General features: G+C 39.9%; 1 protein-coding gene across 3 annotated transcripts in view; it reads right to left on the bottom strand.

Moving 5' to 3' along the window:
* LOC138285384 (sodium channel protein type 2 subunit alpha-like) overlaps positions 1-15046 on the bottom strand; it is a 696215-nt gene that overhangs the window by 482326 nt on the left and 198843 nt on the right. For all 3 annotated transcript variants that reach the window (XM_069225253.1, XM_069225252.1, XM_069225254.1), the window contains exon 2: positions 12390-12707. In XM_069225253.1, coding sequence (XP_069081354.1) covers positions 12390-12659 — 270 coding nt within the window. In that variant the 5' untranslated portion in view covers positions 12660-12707. The remainder of the gene's footprint in view (positions 1-12389; positions 12708-15046) is intronic.

Below are 15046 nucleotides of genomic sequence, written 5' to 3' on the forward strand. Positions count from 1 at the left end.
AAGTCTTTGTAGGACTTCCACCCATTTCTGTGTGTATGTGATTGAATGTGAATGTTTGTGTGTGTGTATGTGCACACGAATGGGTGTGTGTGTCTACATGTGAGCCAGTGAGTGGGGGGGTGTCTGCATGTGTGCGAGTTAGTGGGGGGGTCTGTGTGGATGAATGCGTATGCCGAGGGGTGTGAATGTGAATGCATGCATGCTTGAAGGGGTTGTTTGTAAGTGTGTGGACAGGTGTGTGCATGTGTGCGGATGTGTCAGGGTGCGTGTACCAGTGACAGGAATGGGGATTCCTGTCTCCGGGTGCGTGACCGCCATGGTTTTTGTGGCAAAAAGCCTGGCGGTCTGCAGCCTTGTAATTAAGCCGGCAGGCTGAGGCTTGCCACCAAGTTGGAGGTGCACATGTGGCATTGTAGAGGTTTTTTGGCAGCCAAGCCCCACAACTCGTGATGTGGCGGTCTTTTCCGCCAGGTCCGCGGCAGTTAGACCGATGACTGCCAGCCTCGTGATGAGGGCCTCAGTATCTATGCGTTTGCACAGTGGCTATCTTGTAGTGAATTTTTAAAAACTCCATTACTAGATGTCTACCTTAAATGTGCACAGATGCACAGTAGGTGTAAATAGCAGAATCAACAAGGGGTTAGGTGATAGTGACTGCTTTCAAACTAGGATTAGTCCTGAAATGTGACCAGTAAATAGCCCAGGAGAACAACTACTACTGTTTAGTGAATCTAAAAATATGGAAAAAGGTTCTTCGAATAAGAGTAGGGATTTTGCTTCAACTCCTTGAACTCATATTCATGGGTACGGATAACGTTTTCAATTGTATGAACGTAAGTATATGTGGATATAGTGCACACCTAGCCAAAAGCCAGTGCAGCACTAAATAATGTCAATGACAAATTCAAAGTAAACGTGATAAGAGGAGTGGCTTGTTGTGGACAGAAACGTAATCATAATATAGGGTCTGATTATGACCTTGGCGGAGGGGTATACTCCGTCACAGACGTGACTGATATCCCGCCCGCCGTATTACAAGTTCCATTATATCCTATGGAACTTGTTAAACAGCAAATGGGTTATCCATCACGTTTATAATAGAGTAATCCCCTCGCCAGGGCCCTAATCAGGCCCATATTATCTTTTAAAGAGGGGATTCTTCAGCTCTTTCCTAAATTGGATTAGGTTCAGAATTGTTCTAATGGATATAAGAATACTGTTCCAGAATCTAGATGTTTATATGAAAAAGATCTATTGCCTTGTTTTTTTCTTATTTCCACATCCTTGTCTCCAGTCAGATAGTTCCTGCCAGTGGATGTGCAGACAGCCATCAAAGATGGTTAGATTCTCATCTAAGAAAGCAGAAGCAGCAGGATAATGCTGCTGGTTTTGAAGATGGTGGTGGCCATCAATGGGAGCCAGTGAAGCACCATCAGAGTGGGTATGTTGTAGTTATATTTCTTCAGCCGCTAAGGAATCATGGTGCAGATGCCCTCCTGGGAGGCTGTTCTGAAGTGTGGGCGATCACAGAGTAGAGCATTTCCATAAACTGTTGGTAGCTCTCAAAGCATTGAACAACAATTCTGAAGTGATTTTCTGTGAAGAATATTGTCACTTTTTTAAGGGTATCTCGGTTAGGTTGACAATATACTCCTTGAGGAAGAGAATGGTGTCCAGGGTGAATTTGAGTCACTTTGCAGTTAATGAAAGTTGGGGTTTGAATCGCTTGAGGTTCATGCAATTGAGCCAGATCTGGTCTAGTAGTTGCTTGGTATTCCTTGGTAAATAGCAAAAAGTCTGTTTTGGTGGGAACAAATGCCAGGTAGGTGGTGAACATCCCGGTCTGAATTAGGTACATGCAGTGTTTGGGGCATTAGATGATTACAGTAAGGTTGACTTTTTTATATAATTGTGTGTGTCATCACTGAATTTTGATTTCAGTGAATAGAGCCTCAATGTAATAAATTAAGATGACAGGGGAAAAGATTAAACTCCTGGGAACTCTGCAGGCTATCAGATTTGTCTAGAATCAGGCCGTGCCCTTGTGAACAAAATGGTGTTGCTTGGATAGATAGGAGGAGAAACAGGGAAGGATGTTTCCAAGTATTTTATAGTTCTGATCCTTTAACAAAGTGATTGGAGAGTTGCCTTTTCCCAAGGAGATGAGAATACTAGTAGGATCAAAATAAGAAAGTGAGTTGAAGAAAAAATGTCATTGGTTGCCCAGAGTCAAACTCTAACAGAGGAACCAAGCAGACTGCCGTAGCTTTAGATCAGCCCTGTGAAGACACACAACTCTACAATATGTTTGCTTAATGGATCTATAACAGAATAGTCAGAAGTCTATTTTTTATGGGGAGGGTGCCCAGAAGGAAAAAGGTCTGCTGCCTCATGTAATTCCCAAAGAAAAAAACACTAGTGTCAAGCAAATACCTCTACCCACACCATTCTAAGAGATTATTTAACTGTTGGTTAATTACCATCTACAAGTGGATACTTAGGGGCAAAAACAACATAATTAAACGATTGTATTGGCTTGGTGCTGAAATCACAAAGTATTGTGAGAAGTGTGTAGTGTTTGCCAATAAAATAATAAGCATAAAATGCGAAGAGGATCCTTACAAGAAATGCCCATCCTCCAGGTGCCTCTTAAGCCTATCAGGGTGAATTTGGTAGAGCCTCTTTTTCATTTCGTACAGGGGCACTGACACATATTAGTGATTATAAATTATGAGGCAAGGCATCCAAAGGCATTTCAAAAGAAGTATCTGTAATAAACTACTACCTTTAATTACTAGCGTTGGTATTTTATTTGAAATAATAACAGAAGAAGTGACTAATTTCATGTCCCAAATAATAAGCAAATATGTGAAGTTCTTGTCATCAAACACCTACACACATTTGAGTACTATACACAAACAGATAGACTTGTGGAAAGATATAAGCAAATGATTAAACAGATTTTGAATAAAGCTGCTAAGCTCCAGGAAAGAGACTGGTGTAAACGGCCCTAATGTATTAAGAGATAGGTATTCAAAAAGTGGTAATTCGCAGAACAACCTTTTGAAACCTGTATCTAATTTTGCGATGTGACCTATATACTAAAAATGTGTGCCACAAAACCTTCACACGCAATGAATCACAGGTCGACATGACTTATGAATATTAATGAAGCAGGTTGCTCTTTGCAAACCACTGTGATTGCCTACAAACTCAAGAGTGGTGGTATGTAAGGAACACTATCCCTGTATATATACTCTGAAATGGGAACTTTTAGGTAAGCAGCCCCTTTTCCTTACGGGAAATGATGCTTCTTAAAAATAATTTTTCAAATTGGGAAAATAGTGTGGGGATTAGGCTCTGGGCCTATAGTTCATAAAAACGAAAGTATCCCAAGAGGATATATTCCTCGTTGTGAATCAAATGCCACTTTTGAGTAGTCTGTAACTGATCTAGGTTTAGTGGCCATAATTATGGTTGTAAAACACAGATACAAACCATTGCTAATCACATTATTAAAGGAACACCCCCTTTCATGTTGCTTCCTGGTTGTAATTTGGAGTGGACAGCAAAATCTATTTTGTGAGTCAGAAGGGCCTTGGATAAATCCAAAATGATGAAGAAGCTAATCAATACATAATCAGAGTCCATATATCCAGACAGACTCGATTATTTTTCTTCTCTATTCTTCACAAGATTTTCTAAAAAGTCTCCATTTCACATAAACATCTTACATGAACACACAGTTCATATTATTACAATAGAACATCCAGAGCTAAAGCTGATGGGCTTGCATAGACACCTGCTTTCTCATGGCTTTTTTGATTTCTCATAGCCACCTCCACTCATAACAGTATTTAGTTAGACAACTGGCATTTTGAATTAAACGCTGGTTTCTCAAGCATAGGGAATTGCTAAAACAACTGGGATGGTCTCCTGCTGGAGTCAACACCACACCACCATGTCTGTGACTGCTTTTAAATAAAAAAAAAACATATATATATTTTTTTTCAATGCAGCCGATTTGCTTCCTTTTAGGCCTTTAAGGCTAATGGGATGTTTCACACAAAAAAATGAAAAGGTTTCTTTTCATTGTTTAAGAGCAGGCAGTGGTCCTTTGGACCACTGCCTGCTCCTAAAAAAATGTTTTTACAAACATTCAAAAAGGGAAAGGGGTCCCTTCCCTTTGGGGTCCCTTCCCATTTGTGAATGGGTTACCACCTACTTGAAGTAGATAGTGAAATGTGAAAGTTTTGTGACCTCATTTCGAGCACAAAACATTCACCCATAGCACTGTGATTCGGTATTAGGAAGAGACACCCGAAGCATGCCCTTTCTTAATACCTAATCTCAAACCCAATTTGCGATTTGGGAATAGGTTACCAAATCAGAAATAGCCTTTGTACATACCAATCCCCAGTAAGCAATCCCTTTTCTCACAAAAAGCCTCCAGCGCTGCTCACCTTACCCCCTTAATGGGAGTTTAGGTGTGCTCTTCCTATGATTATAAATGATGGATTGCAATGCACTGAACAATGCTCCCTTCTGTTCCACAATAGGTCATGATTTAAATACCATGCATAGGCATTTTCTTGCAGATTCTTCCTGATGAGGAAGATATTATGATTGGGTAGTCTGAATCCAATCTTATCTCGTTCATTCATTATGACATGAAATAAGTCTCCAGAAGAAGAGGAGTACATTCATGAACTGCCAATTATGAACATTAGTGTAAAGAAATAGAATCAAGGGAGCACCAGAACAAAGTAGTAACCCAAATCCTTCTATGTCAGGCTGTAGCCCAGATTCATTAGCTTTAATTCTCACTGGACTTTATCAGAGCTTTATAAACATAGACAATGAAATATACACAAAGAATAACTGCCTTCCCAATATATAAAGATGGTGAGGAGTTCACACGTAGGTATACCCATGCAGGAAAAGTTAAAAAGTCTAGAAGTTACATGAGCAAAAATTTACTTTTTAAAATGTGAAACATTAAATGTATGGTATTTTGTAACATGGGGCAGTTCTACACCAACTACTGTACACTTATGAATATGATTTGATTTGTAATGATTTGTAGAGTGCACGGCTATTCAAAGAGTGTCACTTTACACACACTGTACACTTATGTTGCAGGGTTTTCTTAAGCAAGCCTACACCATTGTTATTTCCATTATATGTGTGGGGTATCTATAATGCTGAACCTCTTTGTATCCTATAGAATTTAGATCTAGGCTATGAAGAAGAAAATGTCAAATGATGAGTGTTTGAAGGTGAAAAAGAACAGGTTACCTTCAGTTATTGACTTGGCAGTTACAACTTTCCATGTCCCATACAGTGTAACCATGCGTCTATATAAAGGAGAAATATGTCTAGCCCTTTTTTCGTAAGAGATCAAGTATGATCAATAGCTTTGGCAGACAGACCTTCAATGCAATTTTGATCTCACTTCAGACATAGAAACGAATAATTTATTATGCTTCTTCCACACAATATTCAGTAATGCAAAGGTTTTCTAGACAGCTATACCAATGATGGCCACAGTGAACAATGGGAAAAAAACTTCCAAATTAGAAGAGCCTTATTCTATGGTGTTAAAACTTGTGAGAATAGATTTGCTAAAAAAGTATACATTTCAGGGTCACCCATGTACCATGTGTCGCAGTTGACAAGCTACAACAGAGGGTAGGAGGTTGTGGCCCAGTGCAAACCTATCGATGACACTGTGCACACTGAATTTATTGAATCCTGAGCTCTGTAACTGTTTTAAGGCATCTCCAGTTTCAAGAAAAACAACAGAGGTATTGTTCACCACAGATCAGCAATTGTGAGATTCTGCTAAGTGTTGGTAAAAGGTGGTAATATTTTTTTATGGAATTAGATAGATACCATACTGTTACATCTGACAACATACTTGGAATATTGTAAAAAATAATCTAAGAATCCGCTGTATATCCTTACTTGAGGTGGTCCTGTTTTTTTAGATTTCTAGTAATATTTTTGTGGAGAGCTGATTGCTTCATCAGTGCAGCTTGGAAAATAGTTTATACACAATGGAGCAATCAGTGTAGCTATGTGGAAAACAAACCAGAGATGTAAGATGCACTGAGCCTATTTATTACCTTTCAGTGTTCTACTGTAAATCATGGAGCATCAGTTTTTTCCCCACTAAGCCAGTTTGCAGACATGAAGATCTGTAGATTAATGCACTGATGCCTCATTAAACAAAGCTTTAAAAACTGATCATTTCGACTCAATAATCCACATTAGATGGATTGAAGATCAGTGATGGAAAACATCCTGATCACTCTACGTTTCAATCATCTGTTACTAAAAGTGTAAAATCTGACATAGGATTTGCCTCTTGCAGGTCTTAGGAGTGGATTTAAAGTGACATGTACCTTTTACCTTCCCTTACACTCTTTTTCTCTTTGCAGGGTCAAGGGCAAAATGTTAGTATAGTTCAGTTACTGAGGCACTCAAAGTGATTCAAATAGTCAAAGTTATGGTGGTTCTCAACAGCAAGAAATATTTGTGTATGCATGCATGATTATGGCTTTTCTATAGCACTAACCTAGTGAAAAAGCAGAGGAGCCTTTACTATGTAAAGATTAATTATGGGAGTTTGCTTTTGTAAAATATCAGAATATGAGTGTCAGACATTCTTTAATTGTAACACCTTCTGGCACCACATCCTCTTTTTCTATGTGTAGGATCAAAGGATGGAACTATGCATTACAGAACCACCAGGTCAGATTCACAAATCTGATGTCACATATATGTGATAGCGAGAATGGTACTTGGAGATCTGCAAGGGCTAAATTCCTGTACACAGATGCCAATTCAGTTACATTACTTTTATGATGAAAGAGTGCCAACATTGACAGCATATGTGCTCTGCAGCCCTTTGAACAGAGCATGTAAACTCTGATGAAGAGTAGGAGGTCAAAAGGCTATCCCACAGACCCCATCTGGATAAATGGAGAATAGGATTACATTTTAAACTCTACCATACAGATAGCAATGATATCCTGTTTGACAGGCCTCACAGTCTGCATAAGAGTTTTTATGTGTATATTTGCTCATTTTCAAATGTCAGTGTTCTGATGAGTTGACCTTGTGACTATCTTTACTATAATCTATTACATTTCTCTGAATAGCTTTTAATCATGTACTCATTTACTTTACAGTTTTGATACCAATTTTAAAGTATCTACATCACCCACATCCTGTAGGAAGGACTGCAAATGATAAAGTAAAATCATTTACAAATAGAGTTTACACTAAGCCATCCCCGAGATAGGGTGGGAAGCACCATGCATTTATTATATGCTGTTCAATCTTTCCTTGTGCCCAACATGCAGGAGATTCTTGCCTTCTTTACTTTGAATGCTGACTGTGACAATTCTGGATTCCGAAATGAGTACTGATAGTGAGATCTACAGCAAGGCCTGCTCCTCAAAGTCAATTTGTCTCCAATTTTTCAGTCATTAGCCACTCACAGCTCAGTCATAACTTTTACTAGTTCCAAAATATTTTAGAAATTTTAATGTTGTGATTGTTATATTATGACATTTGTGGATACCCTTAAGACGAAAGATCAACTGTATGTTTTCTCTGAACAAAATTACTTTATGGACATTTAATTGAGTGTCACAGTTTGAAGCATGGGATTACCTAAATTCTTTATCATTTACATGATATATTTTGTATACAGTGAAATGGCTTGGTTAACTATTTGCCCTATTTGTTTGAGGGTTTCTGCCCTTATGTTTTTGTTGCCACATGGGAGAGAGAACTAATCCATTTCCCCATCTGTACTAGAGGATGGTCGTGTGGGAGGATATGACATAATCAATGAAAGGTCACCTTGTGTTGAGTGATGCTTTTAAAAGTTGCTATGTGGAAAAGATCAGTACCCAGACTGATATGAAGTATTTTGATATAGTACAGACCTTTGAATGTTTTGGAATGTATTCATCTTCTTTGATAGTGTCTATGACATAATGCACATTTCATTAAAATTTTCAGTGTAGGAAAGTGTCTCTTTTGGACGGTCAACCCACACTTTTCGTTCTATATCCTGTTGGTTATGACTCTGAAATGGGACTAGAGCCGGCTAACCAGTCTCACTGCCAGTGCTCTCTTTCTAAATTGGTATAAGTGAATTGGTAATTAAAACTGGCAAGGACTTTAACTCCCCTTATAATTCCCTAGTATATGGTACCAGTTGTACACAGGGCCTGGGTGTTAAAGGGGTCTCCAGGCCCTGAAGCACTATTTATGCCATCCTGAGTGACCCAAGTAAACTACTAACATCAGGCCTGACATTGCAGCCTGCCAAGGCAGTGTATTCTGCTCAAACTCGACTTTGCCCACACCATATGTGACAAAGGCAATAAACTATTTTTAATATCTGTAAGTCGCCCCTAAGGAAGGTCCCCTGAGTCCAAAAAGATGGGCACATTATATTAAAGGTGTGAGCATATAATTGCAAGCTAATAAGCTCCTATAGTGGCTTTTCCCAATAAAGGCTACTGTAAGTGATAGACGGACCATAAGAAAACATGGGACTGGCACCCAAGGTCGCCAGCTCCATTATGGTTCTCTGAAATATGTCATGTTTGGTGTTAAACAATGTGCCTTCTAACCCTGACACGAATTTTGTGTTGAGGGCAATGTGGCATAAACCCAGGTGGCAATCTTAGATGTTGCCCACTTGGTTGCCCCAGCTTTCCTGTGCTCTGTCTGCCAGCTCGCAGCTGCTGCCACCAAGACAGGATTCTGACCCCTTGGAAGGAAGGGTTAACACTCCCAGTAGTCAGAATAAAGGCCTGGATGGGAAGGAGGTCACACCTCCCTCCCTCCCAGGAAGGCTGGTGAAGTGGCACATTAAGGGGATGAACTTCAAAGGACACACCACCACTGATATGCAAGGAAGCCTTTGCCAGTGGAGGACAAGTCCATACCCCGGACCCAGGCACATCTGTACCCAGACAGATGGGAAAATTAGTTCATCAGGAGACGTACACTCCCACAAGGCTAGCCACACCTCAAGGATGTGCAACCTGCTCTGTAAGCAGAGGAAGTCTTCTGTCATCTTGAAGAGTGGCAAAATGGAGGGTTCTGGGTAGAAAAGGTGCCACATCCCACCAGATGTGGTCACCTTAGGGGTGGATTAGATGCTGGGGTTAGTAGCCCATTGGCTACTTGTACCCACACCACTAACACCCCTAAATGTAGAATGTATGGTGCACCCCTGGCACAGAACCTCAGATATGAAACAACTTGCCAAGAAAGGACAGAAGACTTGGATCGATGACAACATAAGCCTACACAAACAAAAGGTGTGATACCTTGAACCTGTGGCAACATTTCTGGAACTGCAGGTCGTCTTGGACCAAAGTTCTGTTGTCCCAATAAGAGGAAACTCTTTGTGAGCCAAAGGTAAGACCAGACTCACTTGGGCTAGTGGCACTAGCACTCTACAACCACAGGTAAAACGCACCTATGGAAACTGAGGAAGCGCTGGCCATCCGCCCTCTGAAGGATTGCCCAAAACCAGGTGGTTCAGTGCAGTATGGGAATGATACTCCAGCTCTCCAACAAGTTATAGCCAGCTGACATTTTCCACAGGACCTCCAGAAGGAAAGATAGTTTCTCCTCAACCTTACCACTGCCAAGGCATGTTGGGGGCCAGCCCTGTCATCATCACCTTTACTTGGCACTCCAACTTGAGGGCACACCACAACACCTTCATCCGATGTCATCAGTGGCTCCGTTGACGAGTTTTTGCATCTGCTTCCTCATCTTCACATTCGCAGTGGTAAAACCATCAGCACAGCTCCCGTCCATCACCAAGGATAGTCAAGCACACCTCTGAACCCAAGATGCCAAAGCTAGGTAGAGTTGTTCTGCCTGGTAAATCTTGGTCTAGGGGTCCACAGAAGCTTAACCAGCGGAAGGCTCCCACGAACTGAACATGTTAAAGTGTCCTTTATCAGCACCAGTGGCTCATGCATTCAACACTAAAGGCAGCCAGGACACCTCTACAACCGGGCGTGACAAGCCTGGTAGGGCCCGACAAGCCTGGTAAAATTAATATGATTGTTGAAGCTTTGTCCTGGGACCCGCATCACCTTAACCTCAAGTGGGTTCCTCTGAACTCATTCCGCATGTGGCCGGATATCACAAATGATTTTCCCTACTGACGGCAATGGTAAAGTTTGAGAGCTTGTAATGTACTGTTTTATTTTTCACTTGAAACTCCATAACTCTGACTATATGTATCTGGTTACTTTGTTTTGGAGTCTAGTAAATTGTAATTTCTTCACATTTTGGTCTATGCTTTGATGATGTAAACCAATCTCTAAAAGGGCAAAGTCAATATTGTTCTCTTCTTTCTACCTTGAACAGCCCATCATCTAAGTATAATCATAATAAACATGTGATTTCAAGAACTTTTAAACGTATGTGTCAGGGTTACTACACAATACACATATTAAGGGCCTCAATACAAGGGTGGTTGTCCAAAGGCTGCCAGAACTGTAGAGGTCCGGCTTCCACATTACAACCCTTGCCGGTGGACCTGCTAGGGGACCACCATTACCACCAAGAACATGGTTTCTGATGAGGTGACGGCGGTGGGAGTTGTACTCAGCCACAGCAGTGCTGATCTCAGCGCTGCCTGGCTGATTACAACTCAGCTTTCCACCATGAAAGGTCCATGTCCATGGCATGTGTAGTTCAGCCCCCCCCCTGCCAAGCACCATCAGTGCGCTTTCCGATGGTGCTGGTGTGCTGCGGTATTGGTCTTGGATCCCTTAAAGGATTCCAGGCCAACATCGCAGCTCTGATCCTGCCGGTCAGCCTGACGGGAATGCGTAATACCATGTTACCACTGTTCAGCCCAGTGGGAACATTGTAATAGGCTTGGGGGGATGCCACCAGTTAACAGTGGCGTCCTCCCCATGAGTTTGGCGGTCGGCTCGTCTGATCACCAAACTCCTAATGAGGCCCTAAGAATGTTGCGTGTCAGTTATCATTTTCAAGAAAATAAAACGTGTAGATTTTTTTAGTTAAGCAATGCATTTTAAATGGGAATATAGGTTAATAAACTAAATAAGCTACTAAAGGTTTCCTCAAGGTTTGAGTTTTGGAATTAGTTGCACAAGAGAAAAACGTAATGTTAATGCCCCTAAATGTCCATCTTCATCCTTTACAACCACAACATATCCTATACTGTTGAATTATTGCCTAGTAAATTTATATACTGGCCATTTAAATCCATTCGGTCATCACACAGTTGAGGTACCCAATAATGTTTTAATGGAGAATTATTTATTTGTATTAATATAATTATTAATGGAGATTGCTGCTAATATCAAAGCATTCTGCTATATCAAACCAAAAAAGATTTCCAAACAACAAACATGTTTACCTCTTTTCTTCCTTATAGGTAGTTGGCTCTAAATGATATTCCAACGTACATAGATCTAAATCAAAATCAATAGATGTTTTGACACTTGTGAATACCCTTAAGAGTAAAGATTAGATTTAAGTTTTCTCTAAACAGAATTACTTTAGGGACATTTAACTGAGTGTCACAATTTTTAGAATGGGATAACCTAGATCCTTTAATATTTACATCAGTATTTTGCAATTTTCATCAGCAAGTTTAGCCCATCTGATTAGTCTCTGACTCAAAAGACCAAACCTCCATCTTGTATGGTCTGAGGAGAACTCAACTTATTGTGGCTACCAGTGAGGTCTCTGTGTAAGTGGAAGTTTTGGTCTTTTTAATCACCAACTGATCAGATGGGATAGACTTGAAGATTATTATATACTAGACTGCCTTGAAAAATAGGTTTTTACCTTGAAACATGTTTTGGCTGTCCTATGTTTATGAAGAACCATAAAGAAGCATAATAAATAGGATCAAATAATAAAAGTGGAGTGCAACATCTCTTGATTTTGATTTAGATCTATATACATTGGATTATCATTCAGAGTCATCTCCCTTTAAGGAAGATTGGAATACAAAATGTTTTATTGGTGTTTGGCGAAAGAGGTTTGTGGCACCGGGCTGAACAATTCCTAAACCCACAAAATACAAGATATGTGAACCTCTTTGACTAATGAAAAATTACAACATCAATATCATAAATTGTAACAATAATCAAGAAGGGTCAAACCCATTGTCAATGAGCATAACCAATACCTATTCAACAAGCAAGAAAACATGCCCAAAAGCATTAGCACTCTAGAGGTCTGTGAGTTAATATCATAATACAAACACAACAAAAACAATAATCAGCCCCACAAGGAGCACATTTAAAATGTTAATAGCTTCATGAGCTTTATGTTTGCTAATGTGGACTCACTTTCTGATTGCTGTAGTATGGGTCCAGGTCCTCCAATGGTGTGGAAACCATTTCTGAAGGGAGGTCCCCATAAATAAATGGCAGTGATCTCCCTGCTTCCAAGTCACTATTTGGCTTTGGGCCATCGTCATCATTGTCATCTCTACGATCTTGTTTGGGTGGCTTCTTGGCCTTTTCTTCAGCAATGCGCCTTTCAATAGCTTGGAGAGATTCCCTGGTGAAGAAGCGTAGGCTGTCAGGTCCTGGTGGTATATGCAGAGGCGGCTCCATCTTTTCATCCTGCAATAGTTACCAGAGTCCCTCTTCCATAAGAACGTGCTGAAAAAATTGTGAAATAATACATATTAGGAATTCATTTGCAAAGCTGCATACACAACCATTGTGAACTATGTATGGCTTAAAGACATTGAAAAAATAATAAAGATTTCAGAAAAAATATTTCCATACGTTTCTTAATAGTATACAATTCAAAAAAGTATTGCATTTGCCAGTCTCAACATTTCAATAGATCATCACCATTTGCTATGTGTCATTAACTATAGTCCACTTGCTACACATGCTTTATAATGTTTACATGGTATTGTAAAAGAAAGCAAGTGATTATTTCTTCTTGTCCCAAGTAGATTTCTGCAATTTGTCTCTACAAACAATAACACTGTAGGCAGATCAGAAACAAATATACAAAACGTTTGTATGGCAAAACGCATAATTTTGTTTTGGAATTTGCTTAAACTTCTGCAAACCACCAATGTTCTAATAAATATAACTGTAATAAATCATGCATTATTACAATGTAATGCCCTCTGTGAGAAATCGTGATGTTGGTTGAGGGTGGTTTGAACCCTCTTTAGACAACAGCCACAATCCAGGCACAATAGATGAGTGTGAGGTTGAGTGAGAGCAGAGCTCAGACTATTAGCGTGCTAGTTGGGCAGTACTCAGCTCCACCACCCATCCTGCCCCAAATGGCCCATCCAAGGTACACCTAAGCTCTCTACTGTGTGGCTGTCTGGGATGAATATGCAAATGCCAATGCCACTCACACCTGGTCATCTGACCCAAAAACAGGCTGTAGGTACCAAACGGTTGGGAAATACCAACTTTCCAAGTGGCATTTTCATAATTGTGATTTAAAATCTGATTGTACCAAATATGACTTTCTTACCTGCTCCCAATCAGACGTTAGCATTAAATGTAATGAGCTAAGCCAGTGCTATGCTATGGGAGACGTAGGCCTCACAATATGAAAAACAAATTTGGACTTATTTAATACCAGGACCTATAAAACTTAAAAGTACATGGCCAACTTTTTAATTACAATGCACCCTTGCCTAGGGTCTGTCTAGGGCCTACCTTAGGAGTGACTCTTATGCACTAAAAAAGGTATTTTAGACATAGCAAGGGGGTTATATTGCCAACTTGAATTGTTAGTTTAAAACTGCATACCTGGCAGACCTGTAAAATGTTTTGAGGGGCTACTTAAGTGGCTGGCACAATAAGCGCTGCAGGCCCACTGGTTGCATTGAATTTCCAGGCTCTGGGTATATGGTATACCACTTTAGTATAGGCTCATACGTAAATTAAATAAGGAAATCAGGTGGAAGCCACTTTTACTACGTTTTAAGGCATGAGCACAAGCACTTTAGCAATGGTTAGCAGTGGTGAAGTGCACAGAGTGTGATGGTCAACAAAAACAAATTCAGCAAAAATAGGAGGAGTGAAAGCAAAAATGTTTGGCGGTGACCCTACAGAGATGGCCAAGTCGAATATCCCTATGGAACTTTATATAGGGTATCAGTGTCAGTGCACACCTGCAGTTCTAGCAAAGGTACACCTTCAGAGAAAAGTGGTTCATCGATTACTCTCTTAGTAAGAAATTGAGATCTTTCTGAACATTTATGTATGGACCCGTGGACCTGCAGCAGAGTTCATGTGAATGGATGTCCTGACACAGAGCCACATGAAATTACAGGCACTTTGAATTATGATTTATCATCCTTGAAGAAGTCCAATGTGTGGACGAAACACGTGTCGGCTGATGTTACATGTGGATTCGTCAAAATATCAATGTCTTTTATGTTGATTGGTTGTCTACTGTAGGGGTCTAGTGTTGTATGTTATTTATCATTGTCACCAATTTTTGAAATAAATATTTTCATTATATAAAATTATGAGAACCTACATTGCTTGAGGTTAATAATATATGAATGTATATGGATGGTGGACAGTCTATCACAATTTACTAATTATATAGTCATATTTGACTTTTTGACTTTTTGATTATCAATACTTTAGAAAAAAGAAAGAAAGAAAAAAATTGTATTGCTCCGCTAGTACATTTTGTTTGGTTCTATTATTACGGTCTTTTCTATGAAAAACCGGAAAGCACATCAGGGCAACGATGTGCATTAGTGTATGAGCACTACCTAACAGCATTTATACTTGGGTAAATTAGGAAATGTGCATTGATACTGTTGCTTAGTGTTGCCAAATTTGGCTTTTGTAATGAGGTCCATTGTAGGATAAATTATCTTCTTCAGCAATCAGGGACTTCATACTCGACCCAAACTAACCAAACTCAAACACTGGTTTCCAGACATACTACTGAGAATGCCTTGCAACATGACAGACTTCTATTTCCCCAGTGCATAATCCTA

The sequence above is a fragment of the Pleurodeles waltl genome, chromosome 3_1 (assembly GCF_031143425.1).
Source record: "Pleurodeles waltl isolate 20211129_DDA chromosome 3_1, aPleWal1.hap1.20221129, whole genome shotgun sequence".
Lineage (NCBI taxonomy): Eukaryota > Metazoa > Chordata > Amphibia > Caudata > Salamandridae > Pleurodeles > Pleurodeles waltl.